This window comes from Nerophis lumbriciformis, linkage group LG26 (assembly GCF_033978685.3).
Source record: "Nerophis lumbriciformis linkage group LG26, RoL_Nlum_v2.1, whole genome shotgun sequence".
Lineage (NCBI taxonomy): Eukaryota > Metazoa > Chordata > Actinopteri > Syngnathiformes > Syngnathidae > Nerophis > Nerophis lumbriciformis.
In genome coordinates, this window is record NC_084573.2 from 8,839,352 (window position 1) to 8,854,114 (window position 14,763).

Below are 14,763 nucleotides of genomic sequence, written 5' to 3' on the forward strand. Positions count from 1 at the left end.
TAATGCGGACGCCGTATCGATCCGTTGTGGTGAAGAAGGAGCTGAGCCGGAAGGCAAAGCTCTCAACTTACCGGTCGATCTACCTTCCCATCCTCACCTATGGTCATGAGCTTTGGGTTATGACCGAAAGGACAAGATCACGGGTACAAGCGGCCGAAATGAGTTTCCTCCGCCGGGTGGCGGGGCTCTCCCTTAGAAATAGTGTGAGAAGCTCTGCCATCCGGGAGGAGCTCAAAGTAAAGCCGCTGCTCCTCCACATGGAGAGGAGCCAGATGAGGTGGTTCGGGCATCTGCTCAGGATGCCACCCGAACGGCTCCATAGGGAGGTGTTTCGGGCACGTCCGACCGGTAGGAGGCCACGGGGAAGACCCAGGACACGTTGGGAAGACTGGCCTGGGAATGCCTCGGAATCCCCCGGGAGGAGCTGGACGAAGTGGCTGGGGAGAGGGAAGTTTGGGCTTCCCTGCTTAGGCTGCTGCCCCCGCGACCCGACCTCGGATAGCCGAAGAAGATGGATGGATGGATGGATATTTTTTTTTTATAACTTTATAAAAAGTTGTGCACACGAGATACATATCTTAAAAAAAAAAAAAAAAAAAAAAAAAAAAAGGAATACATTTTTTTCTCCCCCCATGTCCCTTTTAGGGACTCCGTAATATCCTTGTATACATCCTTGTTTCCCTATTTCTACGTCTGTCGACTCTTTTAAGATGTATTGTCTACGGAAAAAAAAATAATAATAATAAAACGGAAACTCGCCTTAAATCATGCTATTATTTTGCAGTCACGTGAGTGCGGCAGGGGGCGGGCTTTCGTGTCGAGGCAGACCAATCAGAGCCCTGCGCGGCGTGAACGAGTGCAAAGAGCGTCCAATGGGAGGCGAGCATGGCGGCCTATAAAAGCGGATGCTGGGCGCCGGGGACCGGGAGGTTGTCTTTGGGACCGAGCCGGCAAAATAGGGATCTTCGTGTCTGTGCCCGCCAGTAGTTGTAGCAGCCGCACACAAAAGGTAAGGATTTTTTAAAAAAAGACGCAAATTAACAGAAATAGTTTGATTTAAAAGCGGCTTAATTGATTGTGTGCACCTGTGCCGAGTATTGGAATGACGTCCCCGGCCCCCCCTAACCCTCCGCCTCGGCCCGCAGGGAGCAGTCATGCCGTTCGGGAACACCCACAACCTGACCAAGATGAACTACGCCTCGGACCAGGAGTACCCGGACCTGAGCAAACACAACAACCACATGGCCAAGGTGCTGACCGCCGACATGTACGAGCGGCTGAGGAGCAAGCAGACACCCAGCGGCTTCACGCTCGACGACGTCATCCAGACCGGGGTCGACAACCCTGGTGAGTGAGGATTTACCGCGGCTGAAAGAGGAGTGCGCGTTTATTAGTCGCATTACGGTGCTCCTCCCGCCGAGGGTCGCAGTTGCATAATAATCCAGACGGGATTTATGGACCTTTTTAAAGACTACTTAAAAAAAATAATTTGGTTTTAAAAACATTAATGCACACAAAATGGCCGAAAGTGCATCAGATGCAGTGTTTTCCCCCTCCAACAAGTAAAATAAAATTTAAAAAAACATGGACAGATAACATAAAACCAAAGAGTTATTTGCATCCGAATACCGCAATTCTAAATGTACAACAATATTGTCAAATATTTGTTCATATTTACCCCATGTCTGGGTGGATCTCGCGTGAGGGGAAGAGGGGTTGGCTGATCATTTCGCAATGCAGTCTGTTTTTTCCTCCAAGTAAAAATAGAATTAAAAAAAAAAGACATAACATAAAACCACAGCCAGTTGCAGTTATTTGCATCTGAATACTGCAATTCAAATGTACAACAATATTGTCAAATATTTGTATATAATTACCCCATGTCTGGATGGATCTTGCGTGAGGGGAAGAGGTGTTTGTTGATGATTTCGCAATGCAGTCTGGTTTTTCCCTCCAAGTAAAAATACAATTAAATTGGAGAAAAAGAAAAAAAAAAGGACATAAAACCTCAGACAGCCGGTTGCAGTTATTTGCATCCAAATACTGCAATTCAAATGTACAATATTGTCACATATTTGTATATATTTACCCCATGTCTGGGTGGATCTCGCGTGAGGGGAAGAGGGGTTTGTTGATCATTTCGCAATGCAGTCGGTTTTTCCCTCCAAGTAGTGTAAAAATAGAATCAAATAAAAAATGGACAGATAACATAAAACCACAGATTTATTTGCATTCCGAATACTGCAATTCAAATGTGAAATATTTGTACGATAAATATTAGATGTCCGATAATGGCTTTTTTGCCGATATTGTGCAACTCTTAATTGCCGATTCCGATATCAACCGATATATACAGTCGTGGAATTAACACATTATTATGCCTAATTTTGTTGTGATGCCCCGCTGGATGCATTAAACAATGTAACAAGGTTTTCCAAAATAAATCAACTCAAGTTATGGAAAAAAAAAATGCCAACATGGCACTGCCATATTTATTATTGAAGTCACAAAGTGCATTATTTTTTTTAACATGCCTCAAAACAGCAGCTTGGAATTTGGCACTTGCTCTCCCTGAGAGAGCATGAGGAGGTTGAGGTGGGCGGGGTATGGGTGGTGTATATTGTAGCATCCCGGAAGAGTTAGTGCTGCAAGGGGTTCTGGGTATTTGTTCTGTTGTGTTTATGTTGTGTTACGGTGCGGATGTTCTCCCGAAATGTGTTTGTCATTCTTGTTTGGTGTGGGTTCACAGTGTGGCGCATATTTGTAACAGTGTTAAAGTTGTTTATACGGCCACCCTCAGTGTGACCTGTATGGCTGTTGACCAAGTATGCCTTGCATTCACTTGTGTGTGTGAAAAGCCGTAGATATTATGTGACTGGGCCGGCACGCAAAGGCAGTGCCTTTAAGGTTTATTGGCGCTCTGTACTTCTCCCTATGTCCGTGTACACAGCGGCGTTTTAAAAAGTCATACGTTTTTCTTTTTGAAACAGATACCAATAATTTCCGATATTACATTTTAAAGCATTTATCGGTCGATAATATCGGCAGTCCGATATCGGACATCTCTAATAAATATTAATAATGTGCGATACCACTGATTGTCTTTCCCAGCCGATACCAGCCTGAATTTTACTTGGTATCGGCGATACTGAATCCGATTGGGAAAAGTGTATTTCAAGTGTTGCTATCACAGAATCCTCGTCAAATGATGATCGCAAAGCGAAACAAATGTCTAACAAGTATTTATATTCCAGTCTGTACAGTAGGGAATGGGTTCATATCGCCCCCATGTCTAGGTGGATCTCGCGTGAGGGGAAGAGGGGTTGGCCGAACATTTCGCAATGCAGTCTGTTTTTTTCCTCCAAGCAAAAATAGAATCAAATTTAAAATAAAAAAGCATGGACAGATAACCTAAAACCACAGACCGGTTGCAGTTATTTTCATCCAAATACTGCAATTCAAATGTACAACAATATTGTTAAATATTAGTACTGTAAATATCAGTCTTTCCTAGCCGATACAAGTAAAATTCAGGCTGGTATCGGCGATACTGATCCGAGTGTTTCTATCAGAATCCTCGTCAAATGATGATCGCAAAGCGAAACAAATGTCTAACAAGTACTTACATTCCACTCCGTACAGTAGGGAATGGGTTCATATCGCCCCCATGTGTGGGTGGATCTCGCGTGAGGGGTTGGTTGATCATTTCGCAATGCAGTCTGCTGAAAATGACGGAAAACACCACACTGCACAGCAACTGATGCTGCGGTCAAAGCTGGTACTGCCACTAAAAACACGTTTTAAGGTATTCAACACTCTGCTGCTATCTGGAGGTGAATGTGCATAGGGCACCCCTAATTTGTCATGTTTCATGTGTCGGGTAAACTGCGACAAACGTGAATTCCCTCCCTGCTGTATATACGGTCTCCAAACGGCCCAAAATAAAAAGATTTATGCATTTATTTGTGTATATATATATTTGTATGCATGTATATATGTGCGTGAGGAACGGCTCGCGACTGTATCCGTTCTGTCGTCCCTTTTTAAAAGAGCCGTTGGAAAGACTCTGGTCGTGAACGTCACTGGGGTTTCAGTTAGGGATGATGTTTGATAAGAAATTATCGAGTTCGAGCCCATTATCGAATCCTCTTATCGAACCGATTCCTTATCTTCTCTTATCGAATCCAGATAGGTTGTTGTATATGGAAAAAAACACAATATTTGGTTTAACAAAAGCTCACTTTTATTTTATAAGAAAAAACTAAAATAAAATAAATAAATAAATATTGACTGTTACCCAAAGTATATTAAGTGGTATTTTTCAGAAAAACAAATATATACAGGAACACAAAAACAACCTGTCTCTGTGATCACTATAGGTGTATAAATAATAATATAGTGTTAAATAAAACCAGTCCCTTGGGCACAAAACTGAAAATAATACAGCTCTCCAAAAAGTGCACTTCTGCTGCTATTGGAACATACTAACTACACACACAGGCAGACAGCTAGCAAACAATCCAAGATGTCTAACAAAGTTCCAAAGCAGATTAATCCATTTAGGCTCTTTATTGTTGTTGATCTTGCTTTGTCTTTTGCTATCTTTACTTTTGTCTTGCACTGGACTGTTTTTTTTATTTTTGTTAAACTGAAATACACACAATGACAAATGTATAAGCTATGTGATTCAATTAACATACTGAAATTTAATACACAATATGTAAATATTAGCTTCACACAAATATACAGTACTATCATCAAACAAATACTTCTGAGTGTTGAAACTATTTTGATGGTGGAAATACACGACTGGCAGCCATTTTAAGTCCTCAAAACATCCATTGAAACACTGCACAAAAATAATTTTTTAATAAACATCTTAGTATTAAATTTAACCACTTTCCACCTTAATATTGAGTTACATAAACAAGTTAAACCGTTTACTTACAGACGTATCTTTTCCAAGGCTTGTAAGAGCTAACACAACTTGTCTACATAATTGTCTCATGAACTGGACTAACATCGCCAACCCGGAAGTGCCCAAACTAATGACGCGTAGTATTTTCATATCGCCACAAGGTGTCAGTAAGAGTCTACAATCAAACGGGCATAACATTGCCCATTTGGGATTTGAATAAAGAACCAACTCTTTTTCTTTACTATAGTGGCCTCGATAACGGGAACCGGTTCTCAAAAAGGGATTAGAGTCCATGGAATCGGTTCTTTTCTTATCGAACAACCGGGAGAATCGGTTTCGAACATCATCCCTAGTTCCAGTCCTGTAGAGTGGAAACGCGTGAAGGCAGCGTGAGAATTTCGCATCTGTAAACTCTTTACGACGATCTGTAACGGTCCTCCTTGTTCAGCGAGAGCCGTTCAAGACTTGAATTGTTTGTGAACGTCAGCATGGCAATGTGCGTATTAAAAACCTTTCAGGACGATTGGTTTTACCCGTTAAAAGGATCTATTTTTTCTACATGTGGAACACTTCCTTGTGGTCTACATAACATGTAATGGTGGTTCTTTGGTCAAAATGTTGCATTGATTGTTTTACAGACCATCTTCAAGCTACTTTCTGACTGTCTCTTCAGTGGGCTGGTCTTATTTACGTGCCTCCACTTCGACTGCGCCTAGTTTTTAGTGCTTCCGTAGAGAGACTGACAGATATGTTAGAACTGTACCAAGTTTGTATTAGAAATGACAACAGTGGAGGATGCATGTGCATGTATGAGCCAGTCTGCCCCACAAAGGATAGAGGAAAATAAAAAATGGTGGACTGGGTACATCTCTACCATATATGGATAATTCGCTGATGTCAAAAATTGGGCAAATTCCAAACTGCCTGAAGTATGAAGGCCAGGCAAGATTGCTTTATAAATATTAAACCAATGCATCATGGTTTGATTTTAGTTTTGGGACTGATGCAGATCCCAAATACACTAAAACTGGTACTGATAGGTAGGAAATGTCCATATTTTGCTTTGACCTAGATATTTAAGCGTTCAAAATACAAAAAACATGAATATATGACTTAACACTTATGAGTGGGACCCTAAATGGTCCCAAGGGTCTTAGTGTTGTTAAAAGTGGTCAATGCTCAGACAATTATGACTCAAAATCAATGTTGTGAAATATTGACATTTTTAAGGCTCCAAGGACTTCACATAAAATTTGACTTGATTTTTGGGGGGGGGAATATAAAATATTTTTCAAAAAAATGGGGTTTATTTAAAAGGGGGGGAAAAAAACGTGAAAAAATTAAACTTTATCAACGATAGATCTGAAGTTTATCTAGAGATTTAGGTTTTAAAAAAAAGAGACTTAACACTTATGAGTGGGACCCTTAATGGTCCCAAGGGTCTTAGTGTTACAAGTGGTCAATGCTCAAACAATTATGAATCAAAATCAATGTTGTGAATTATCAACATTTTTAAGGCTCCAAGGACTTCACATCAAATATTTGACTTGATTTTTTGGGGGAAAGTATTGGAATATTTTTGTTTTTGCCATTCAAAAAATTGTGTATTTTAAAAAGGCGAATAAAACACAAAAAAATTAAACTTTATCTTGGGTTAAAAAAAAAAAGAGACTTAACATTTATGAGTGGGCCCCTCAAGGGTCTGAGGGTCTTATGCTTATTTTAAACAGTCAATTATCAAAATGTGAATTTCTGACCCAAGACTATTAAGTTTCTGGGTGGTCTTTGACAAAAAAGGTAAACATAAAACTTAATATCTGAAGTTAATCAACATATTTAATATGATTACTTTTAACACTTAAGTGGGACCCTTAAGGGTCCAGGGGTCTTTATAATGACAAATTCAAAAAAATAAAATAAACTATACTGTCGTGGCTCAATTATGAATCAATGTTGTGAATTATTGACCCATTTAAGGTTCTAACTACTTTAACATCAAATATTTGACTTCTGATTTTTTTGGGGAAAATATTGCATCATTTTTGATTATGCCATACAAAAAGGTTTTCTTTGGCAAAAACGGTATAAAACTAAAACCTGAAATAAACGTAATATCAGCGGATAGCTCTGAAGTTGATCAACAGATTTAAGTGTTTTTTAGGAAAAATGACTTAAGGGTCCAGGAGTCTTATGTCTTATTTAAAATGGTCAAGGCTCAATTATTATGAATCAAAATCAATGTTGGGAATTATAGACTTATTCCCAAAGCTCCAACTACTTAAAATATTTGACTTGAGTTTTTTGGGGAAAAATATAGCATCATTTTTGATTATGCCATACAAAAAGGTTTTCTTTGGCAAAAACGGTATAAAACAAAAAAAAGACTTGAGTGGGACCCTCAAGGGTCTTCTAATGTTGTATTTAAAATGGTCAATGCTCAAACTATTATAATTAATCAAAATAACGTGAATTATTAAGGCTTCACATCAGATATTGCACTTTTCAATATTTGGGAGGGAAATATAGCTTAGTTTTACTATTAAATATAAAACAAACTGGCAATTTTTGAGAAGTGCATAAAATTAAACCCAAAACTTCATATCAAGGGATAAATCTGAAGTTGATCTAGAGATTTATACGGAGCCGATAAAAGGGACATGGGGGAATTTTATTTTTTTTAAACCTTTATCTCGTGCGCACAAGAAACCTTTTGTAAAATTATAAAAATAAATTATAACATTTTTTTTAGACATGTATCTTGTGCGCACGAGTTTCTTTTTATAAAATTATTTAAAAAATAAAAATATATAAACTTTTTATAATTTTTTAAAATTTTTATTTATTTATTTTTTTAGATATGTATCTCATGCGCACAAGAAAGTATCTTGTGCGCACGAGTTTCTTTTTATAAAATAATTTAAAAAAAGTTTTGTGTATATATATATATTTTTTAATTTTATAAAAAGAAACTCTCGTGCGCACAAGATACTTTCTCGTGCGCACGGGAGTTTCTTTTTATAAAATTATTTAAAAAATAAAAATATAAACTTTTTATTTTTAAATTTTTATTTATTTTTTTAGATATGTATCTCATGCGCACAAGAAAGTATCTTGTGCGCACGAGTTTGTTTTTATAAAATGAAAAAAAAAAAAAATTTGTATAATTTTTTTTAATTTTATAAAAAGAAACTCTTGTGCGCACGAGAAAGTATCTTGTGCGCACGAGAGTTTCTTTTTATAAAATTATTTAAAAAATAAAAATATAAACTTTTTATTTTTTTAAATTTTTATTTATTTTTTTAGATATGTATCTCATGCGCACAAGAAAGTATCTTGTGCGCACGAGTTTGTTTTTATAAAATTAAAAAAAAAAAAAAATTGTATAATTTTTTTAAAATTTTATAAAAAGAAACTCTTGTGCGCACAAGATACTTTCTCGTGCGCACGAGAGTTTCTTTTTATAAAATTTTTGAATAAAATAAAAATATATACAGTGTATATATATATACATTTTTTTTATTTTTTATAAAAAGAAACTCTTGTGCGCACGAGAAAGTATCTTGTGCGCACGAGTTTCTTTTTATAAAATAAAAAAAAAAAAAATCTATATATATACAAAAAAAATTTTTTTTTTAATTTTATAAAAAGAAACTCTTGTGCGCACAAGATACTTTCTCATGCGCACGAGATACATATCTTAAAAAAAAAAAAAAAAATTATTATAAAAAGTCTCTCATGCGCACGAGATACATGTCTAAAATAATAAAAATACAAATTTCCCCCATGTCCCTTTTAGGGGCTCCGTAGATTTAAGCAGTGAAAGTTAAAAAAAATAAAAATAAAAAAAATCATGTCTGAGACCCTTTTGGGTCCTGGGATGTCAAACATGACCATTTAAGGAATCCCCAAGGGTAAAAGCCGTTCAAAAGACTCGACTCGTTCGTGTAAGTTGCGGTGGTGTGAAACGAGCGTTCACAACTGCACATCAGTTTTCCTTACGCAGCTGACAGAGCTCCTCGAGACTTTTGGTGTGAAGGTCACATCTGTTTGACCTTTAGGAAGAAGCGCCAACATTGTCAATGATGAGTGGATGGTTAGGCTCCAGCTTCCTGTAACCGGATCCCAAAATGGATGACGTGTGATTACGTGTGCAGGTCATCCGTTCATCATGACGGTGGGCTGTGTCGCCGGAGACGAGGAGACCTACGAGGTCTTCAAGGAGCTGTTGGACCCCATCATCAAGGACCGCCACGGCGGGTACAAGCCCGCAGACAAGCACAAGACGGACCTTGACTTCAGCAACCTGAAGGTATGTCATGTCCTGAGTCGTCACCTGCTGTGAATGGACTGACACCTGGGACCCTCAGGGGGGCGACGACCTGGACCCCAACTACGTCCTGAGCTCCCGTGTCCGAACGGGCCGCAGCGTCCGTGGATTCTGCCTGCCGCCTCACTGCAGCCGGGGAGAGCGCCGCGCCGTGGAGACGCTCTCCATTGAAGGTAAACGTCTCCCAAAGCTGGAGCCTTTGCTGGGAGAGTGGTGGGCGTCCTCTGGTGGCTGCAAGTGGTAATGACGCCTTGTCTCCTGGTGCAGCTCTGGCTTCTCTCACCGGAGACCTGAAGGGCAAATACTACGCTTTGAAGAACATGACGGACGCGGAGCAGGAGAAGCTGATCGACGACCACTTCCTGTTTGACAAGCCCGTGTCCCCCCTGCTGCTGGCGTCCGGGATGGCCCGGGACTGGCCCGACGCTCGAGGCATCTGGTAGGACCTGGGCTTCGGCTTCGCGGCGTCTTGGCAAAGATGGCCGGACTTCACGGTGGTGGGTCTTTCTGCAGGCACAACGACAACAAGACGTTCCTGGTGTGGGTGAACGAGGAGGACCACCTGAGGGTCATCTCCATGCAGAAAGGAGGGAACATGAAGGAGGTCTTCCAGCGCTTCTGCACCGGACTCACCAAGGTCAGGAACATGGACGACCTTCTGCCTCGTAACAGAGCGTGGAAATAATAATAGATTTTATATGTAAGAAGCACTTTACATTGAGTAAACAACCTCAAAGTGCTGCAGCGTATTAAAAGAAATAAAAAGATAATAAAGAATAAAAACTAGAACAGCCAAATAGCTAAAAGTAGTATGCCTATATCTAAAAAAAGGCTTTTTTTAAAAGAAGGGTTTTTAAGCCTTTTTTTAAAAGCATCCACAGTCTGTGGTGCCCTCATGTGGTCAGGGAGAGCGTTCCACAGACTGGGAGCAGCGGATCAGAAAGCCCGGTCTCACCATTGTTCGTAGCTTTGTCCTCTGAGGTTGGAGGAGGTTAGCCTGTCCGGAGCGGAGGTGTCGAGTGGAGGATTTGGTGGTGAGTAGTTTTTTTTTTAGGTAGAGGGGGGCATTTCCATGGAGGCACTGGTGGGTTTAGTAGGGAGACTTTGAATTTGTCCAGATTGTATTTGGTCTTGATGGAATGTTTCACTGGAGGATCTGAAGTCTTCGTGTTGAGGATCTAAAGTTACGGTTTACGAGAAAATTGAGGATGACTTTGGTGTTTACGAGAACGGGTTGGTTGTGAAGTCATCGACGTTTACAAAAACATCAAAGTTGAGTGAAATGTCTTTACAAAAAGTTTTCGATTACGAAAAGTCTGTTACACTTAAAAGTCTCAGCCGTTCACGATAAAAACTTAAGACTTCTTACGGAAACCCTCATCTCCAGTTTTAATGGTCTTTGTTTAAAACTTGTTGGGTTTCACGTCCGTAATATCTCGACATAATAGTCTTGGTTTCGTTGAAGTCTTGGACATTTACGAAAAACGTACATGATTTGTCAAGGTTTTTTTCCCCCCGGATTAGTCTCGATGGTAAACGTACGTTGTTGACAATCCTTGTTTAGAACGTGTTGGATTTGAGAAACTCTAAATCGTTGACGTTTTCTTTTAGTCTTCAGTTTTTCACAAAAAACTGCAGGTTCAGTGATCAATTGAATGTCTTCCTGAAAACACGTAAATCGAGTTAGAGGACAACGCAATTCAAGACCAAAACTTGCGTTAAACGGTTGAAGTTGGTGTTTGATGTTTATGAAGAACGTAGGTGAGCTATGACTATCAAGGTTTTGTTTTTTTACGGAGATAACAAACTTACATGGTTAACAATCTGCTTTGTTTCACATTTGGTAAATAAAGGAAATCACGTAAAAAGGGACTTAAGTTTACAAAAACACTGCTAACTGAACGATATTACTTTGCGATTTAACGTGTATTAGGTTAGTAGAAAACTAAGTGTTGGCCGTGTACCGAAAAGTTTGATTCAAAGTTTTTGGGTTACGATTCGTAGACTCAGCTTCAGTCCTAATTAAAGGGACGGAGTTTACGATTTTTGCTTAAAACTCCAAAAGACTTTGGTCTGGGTTAGTTAGGGACATGTTTCCAATGCTAACTAAACGTAATTACTTTACGATTTTAGGTTAGTAGAAAACTGGAAGTGTTGCGGTCTACCTAAAAGTTTTTAGGTTATGATTTGTTAAAGACTCCGCTAAGTTCCTAACTAAAGGAAAGTAGTTTCCGATCTTTTGTCCGGGTTAGTTAGGGAAATGTCTCCAATGCTAACTAAACATAATTACTTTACGATATAACATGTATTAGGTTAGTAGAAAACTGCAAGTGATCGCCATTTACCGAAAAGTTTCATTCCAAGTTTTTAGGTTACGATTTGGTAAGGACTCTGCATTGGTCCTAACTAAAGGAACGTAGTTTACGATCTTTGCTTAAAACGCCAAAAGACTTTGGTCCAGGTTAGTTAAGGACATGTCTCAAATGCTAACTAAACGGAATTACTTTACGATTTAACATGTATTAGGTTGGTAGAAAACTGGAAGTGATCGCCGTTTACCGAAAAGTTTGAGTCCAAGTTTTTAGGTTAAGATTCGTTACACTGAGCTTAGTTCCTAACTAAAGGAACGTAGTTTACGATCTTTGGTCCCGGTTAGTTAGGGACATGTCTCCAATGTTAACTAAACGTAATTACTTTACGATTTAACATGTATTAGGTTAGTAGAAAACTGGAAGTGATCGCCGTTTACCGAAAAGTTTCATTCCAAGTTTTTAGGTTACGATTTGGTAAAGACTCTGCATTGGTCCTAACTAAAGGAACGTAGTTTACGATCTTTGCTTAAAACGCCAAAAGACTTTGGTCCAGGTTAGTTAAGGACATGTCTCAAATGCTAACTAAACGTCAGTACTTTACGATATAACGTGTATTAAGTTGGTAGAAAACTGGAAGTGTTCGCCGTTTACCGAAAAGTTTCATTCCAAGTTTTTAGGTTACGATTCGTGACTCTGCTTCGGTCCTAACTAAAGGTACGTAGTTTACGATCTTTGCTTAAAACTCCAAAAGACTTTGGTCTGGGTTAGTTAGGGACATGTATCCAATGCTAACTAAACGTAATTACTTTACGATTTAACATGTATTAGGTTAGTAGAAAACTGGAAGTGATCGCCGTTTACCGAAAAGTTTCATTCCAAGTTTTTAGGTTACGATTCGTGACTCTGCTTCGGTCCTAACTAAAGGTACGTAGTTTACGATCTTTGCTTAAAACTCCAAAAGACTTTGGTCTGGGTTAGTTAGGGACATGTATCCAATGCTAACTAAACGTAATTACTTTACGATTTAACATGTATTAGGTTAGTAGAAAACTGGAAGTGATCGCCGTTTACCGAAAAGTTTCATTCCAAGTTTTTAGATTACGATTCGGTAAAGACTCTGCATCGGTCCTAAATAAAGGAACGTAGTTTACGATCTTTGCTTAAAACACCAAAAGACTTTGGTCCAGGTTAGTTAAGGACATGTCTCAAATGCTAACTAAACATAAGTACTTTACGATTTAACGTGTATTAGGTTTAGTACAAAACTGGAAGTGTTCGCCGTGTACGGAAAAGTTTATTTCCAATTTTTTTAGGTTACGATTCGTAGACTTGGCTTCTGTCGTAATTAAAGGGACGTAGTTCACGATTTTCGCTTAAAACTCAAAGACTTTGGTCTGGGTTATTTAGGGACGTGTCTCCAATGCTAACTAAACGTAATTACTTTACGATTTAACATGTATTAGCTTAGAAGACAACTGGAAGTGATCACCGTTTACCGAAAAGTTTGAGTCCAAGTTTTTAGGTTAAGATTCGTTAAAGACTCAGCTTAGTTCCTAACTAAAGGAACGTAGTTTACCATTTTTGGTCCCAGTTAGTTGGGGACATGTCTCCAATGCTAACTAAACGTAATTACTTTACGATTTAACGTGTATTAAGTTAGTAGAAAACTGGAAGTGATCGCCGTTTACCGAAAAGTTTCATTCCAAGTTTTTAGGTTACGATTCAAAAGACTTCGCTTAGTTCCTAACTAAAGGAAAGTAGTTTACGATCTTTTGTCTGGGTTAGTTAGGGAAATGTCTCCAATGCTAACTAAACATAAGTACTTTACGATTTAACATGTATTAGCTTGGAAGAAAACTGGAAGTGATCACCGTTTACCGAAAAGTTTGAGTCCAAGTTTTTAGGTTAAGATTCGTTAAAGACTCAGCTTAGTTCCTAACTAAAGGAAAGTAGTTTACGATCTTTTGTCTGGGTTAGTTAGGGAAATGTCTCCAATGCTAACTAAACGTAATTACTTTACGATATAACATGTATTAGGTTGGTAGAAAACTGGAAGTGTTCGCCGTTTACCGAAACGTTTCATTCCAAGTTTTTAGGTTATGATTTGAGACTCTGCTTTGGTCCTAGCTAAAGGTACGTAGTTTACGATCTTTGCTTAAAACTCCAAAGAACTTTGGTCCGGGTTAGTTGGGGACATGTCTCCAATGCTAACTAAATGTATTTGCAATTGAATGTGAGTTAGTTTAAACTTAAGTATTTGTTTACGTGAGGTTTGGTTAGTTTTAGTATTAAAGGTAACTTTCAAACTAAATCATGTTTGATAATAAAAATTCGTGAATAAGCTTTCTTAAAATAAATCTTAAAAAATGTGTCTGTCTTCCGTTGGCATTTCAGATCGAGTCCTTGTTCAAGGACCGAGGTCACGCCTTCATGTGGAACGAGCACCTGGGCTACGTGCTCACCTGCCCGTCCAACCTGGGCACGGGCCTGCGCGCGGGCGTGCACGTGAAGCTGCCAAACATGTCCAAGAACGCCAAGTTCGAGGAGGTCCTCAAGCGCCTGAGGCTCCAGAAGCGCGGGACCGGTGAGTGACTCGTCTTGTCCTTGTTGGCGTGGAGGCACTCACTGCCTCGTCCTCCAGGGGGCGTGGACACGGCGGCGGTGGGCGGAGTCTTTGACATCTCCAACGCGGACAGACTGGGCTTCTCCGAGGTGGAGCTGGTGCAGATGGTGGTGGACGGCGTCAAGCTGCTGGTGGACATGGAGAAGAGGCTGGAGAAGGGTCAGTCCATTGAAGACCTCATGCCGGCTCAGAAGTAGAACCTGGACACCCCCCTCTGACCCAGCCCTCACTCTCCTTTGTCTGACGAACGTCCATCTGTCCTGGATTGCACTCCGCTTGTTGGTCTATTTAAACGTGTTCTGTAAGGTGAAGACTGATCTGAAATAAAATGATCTGAAGAGAAGCTCCTCTTTTCATCTGCACCACATGGACTAAAGTATTGGGACACCGCTCCTCATCAAAGTCAACATTGCGTTCCAAAGTTTAATTCCACTTTTGCAGAATTACTAACTTTGTAGGGTTTTTCCTGAGCATTAAGTCTGACCACATTTCAGAACTCTAATCGAGACTAAACTTTTTTTTTTTTTTCTTCTTTTTTTTTTAAGAAGTGGACTTGGTGCAACCACAATTTTACCATAAATTA

At 39.4% G+C, this 14,763-nt stretch overlaps 1 protein-coding gene across 1 annotated transcript; it reads left to right on the top strand.

Moving 5' to 3' along the window:
* Positions 1–853: 853 nt before the first annotated feature.
* On the top strand, positions 854–14,523 carry ckba (creatine kinase, brain a). Its single transcript, XM_061987455.2, has 8 exons — positions 854–1,009; positions 1,146–1,347; positions 9,073–9,227; positions 9,286–9,418; positions 9,513–9,684; positions 9,759–9,882; positions 13,952–14,141; positions 14,199–14,523. The coding sequence occupies exons 2-8, from the start codon at positions 1,155–1,157 to the stop codon at positions 14,375–14,377; spliced, it is 1,146 nt and encodes a 381-aa protein (XP_061843439.1). The 5' UTR covers positions 854–1,009; positions 1,146–1,154; the 3' UTR covers positions 14,378–14,523.
* The last annotated feature ends 240 nt before the right edge of the window (positions 14,524–14,763 follow it).

What these genes read in the sequence shown, in the direction of transcription:
- ckba (XM_061987455.2), top strand. Translation starts at nt 1,155, where the DNA reads ATGCCGTTCGGGAACACCCACAACCTGACCAAGATGAACTACGCCTCG. An exon ending in TTGACTTCAGCAACCTGAAG is followed by an intron (nt 9,228 to 9,285) that starts GTATGTCATGTC and finishes TGGGACCCTCAG; the next exon opens with GGGGGCGACGACCTGGACCC. An exon ending in GCTCCAGAAGCGCGGGACCG is followed by an intron (nt 14,142 to 14,198) that starts GTGAGTGACTCG and finishes CTCGTCCTCCAG; the next exon opens with GGGGCGTGGACACGGCGGCG.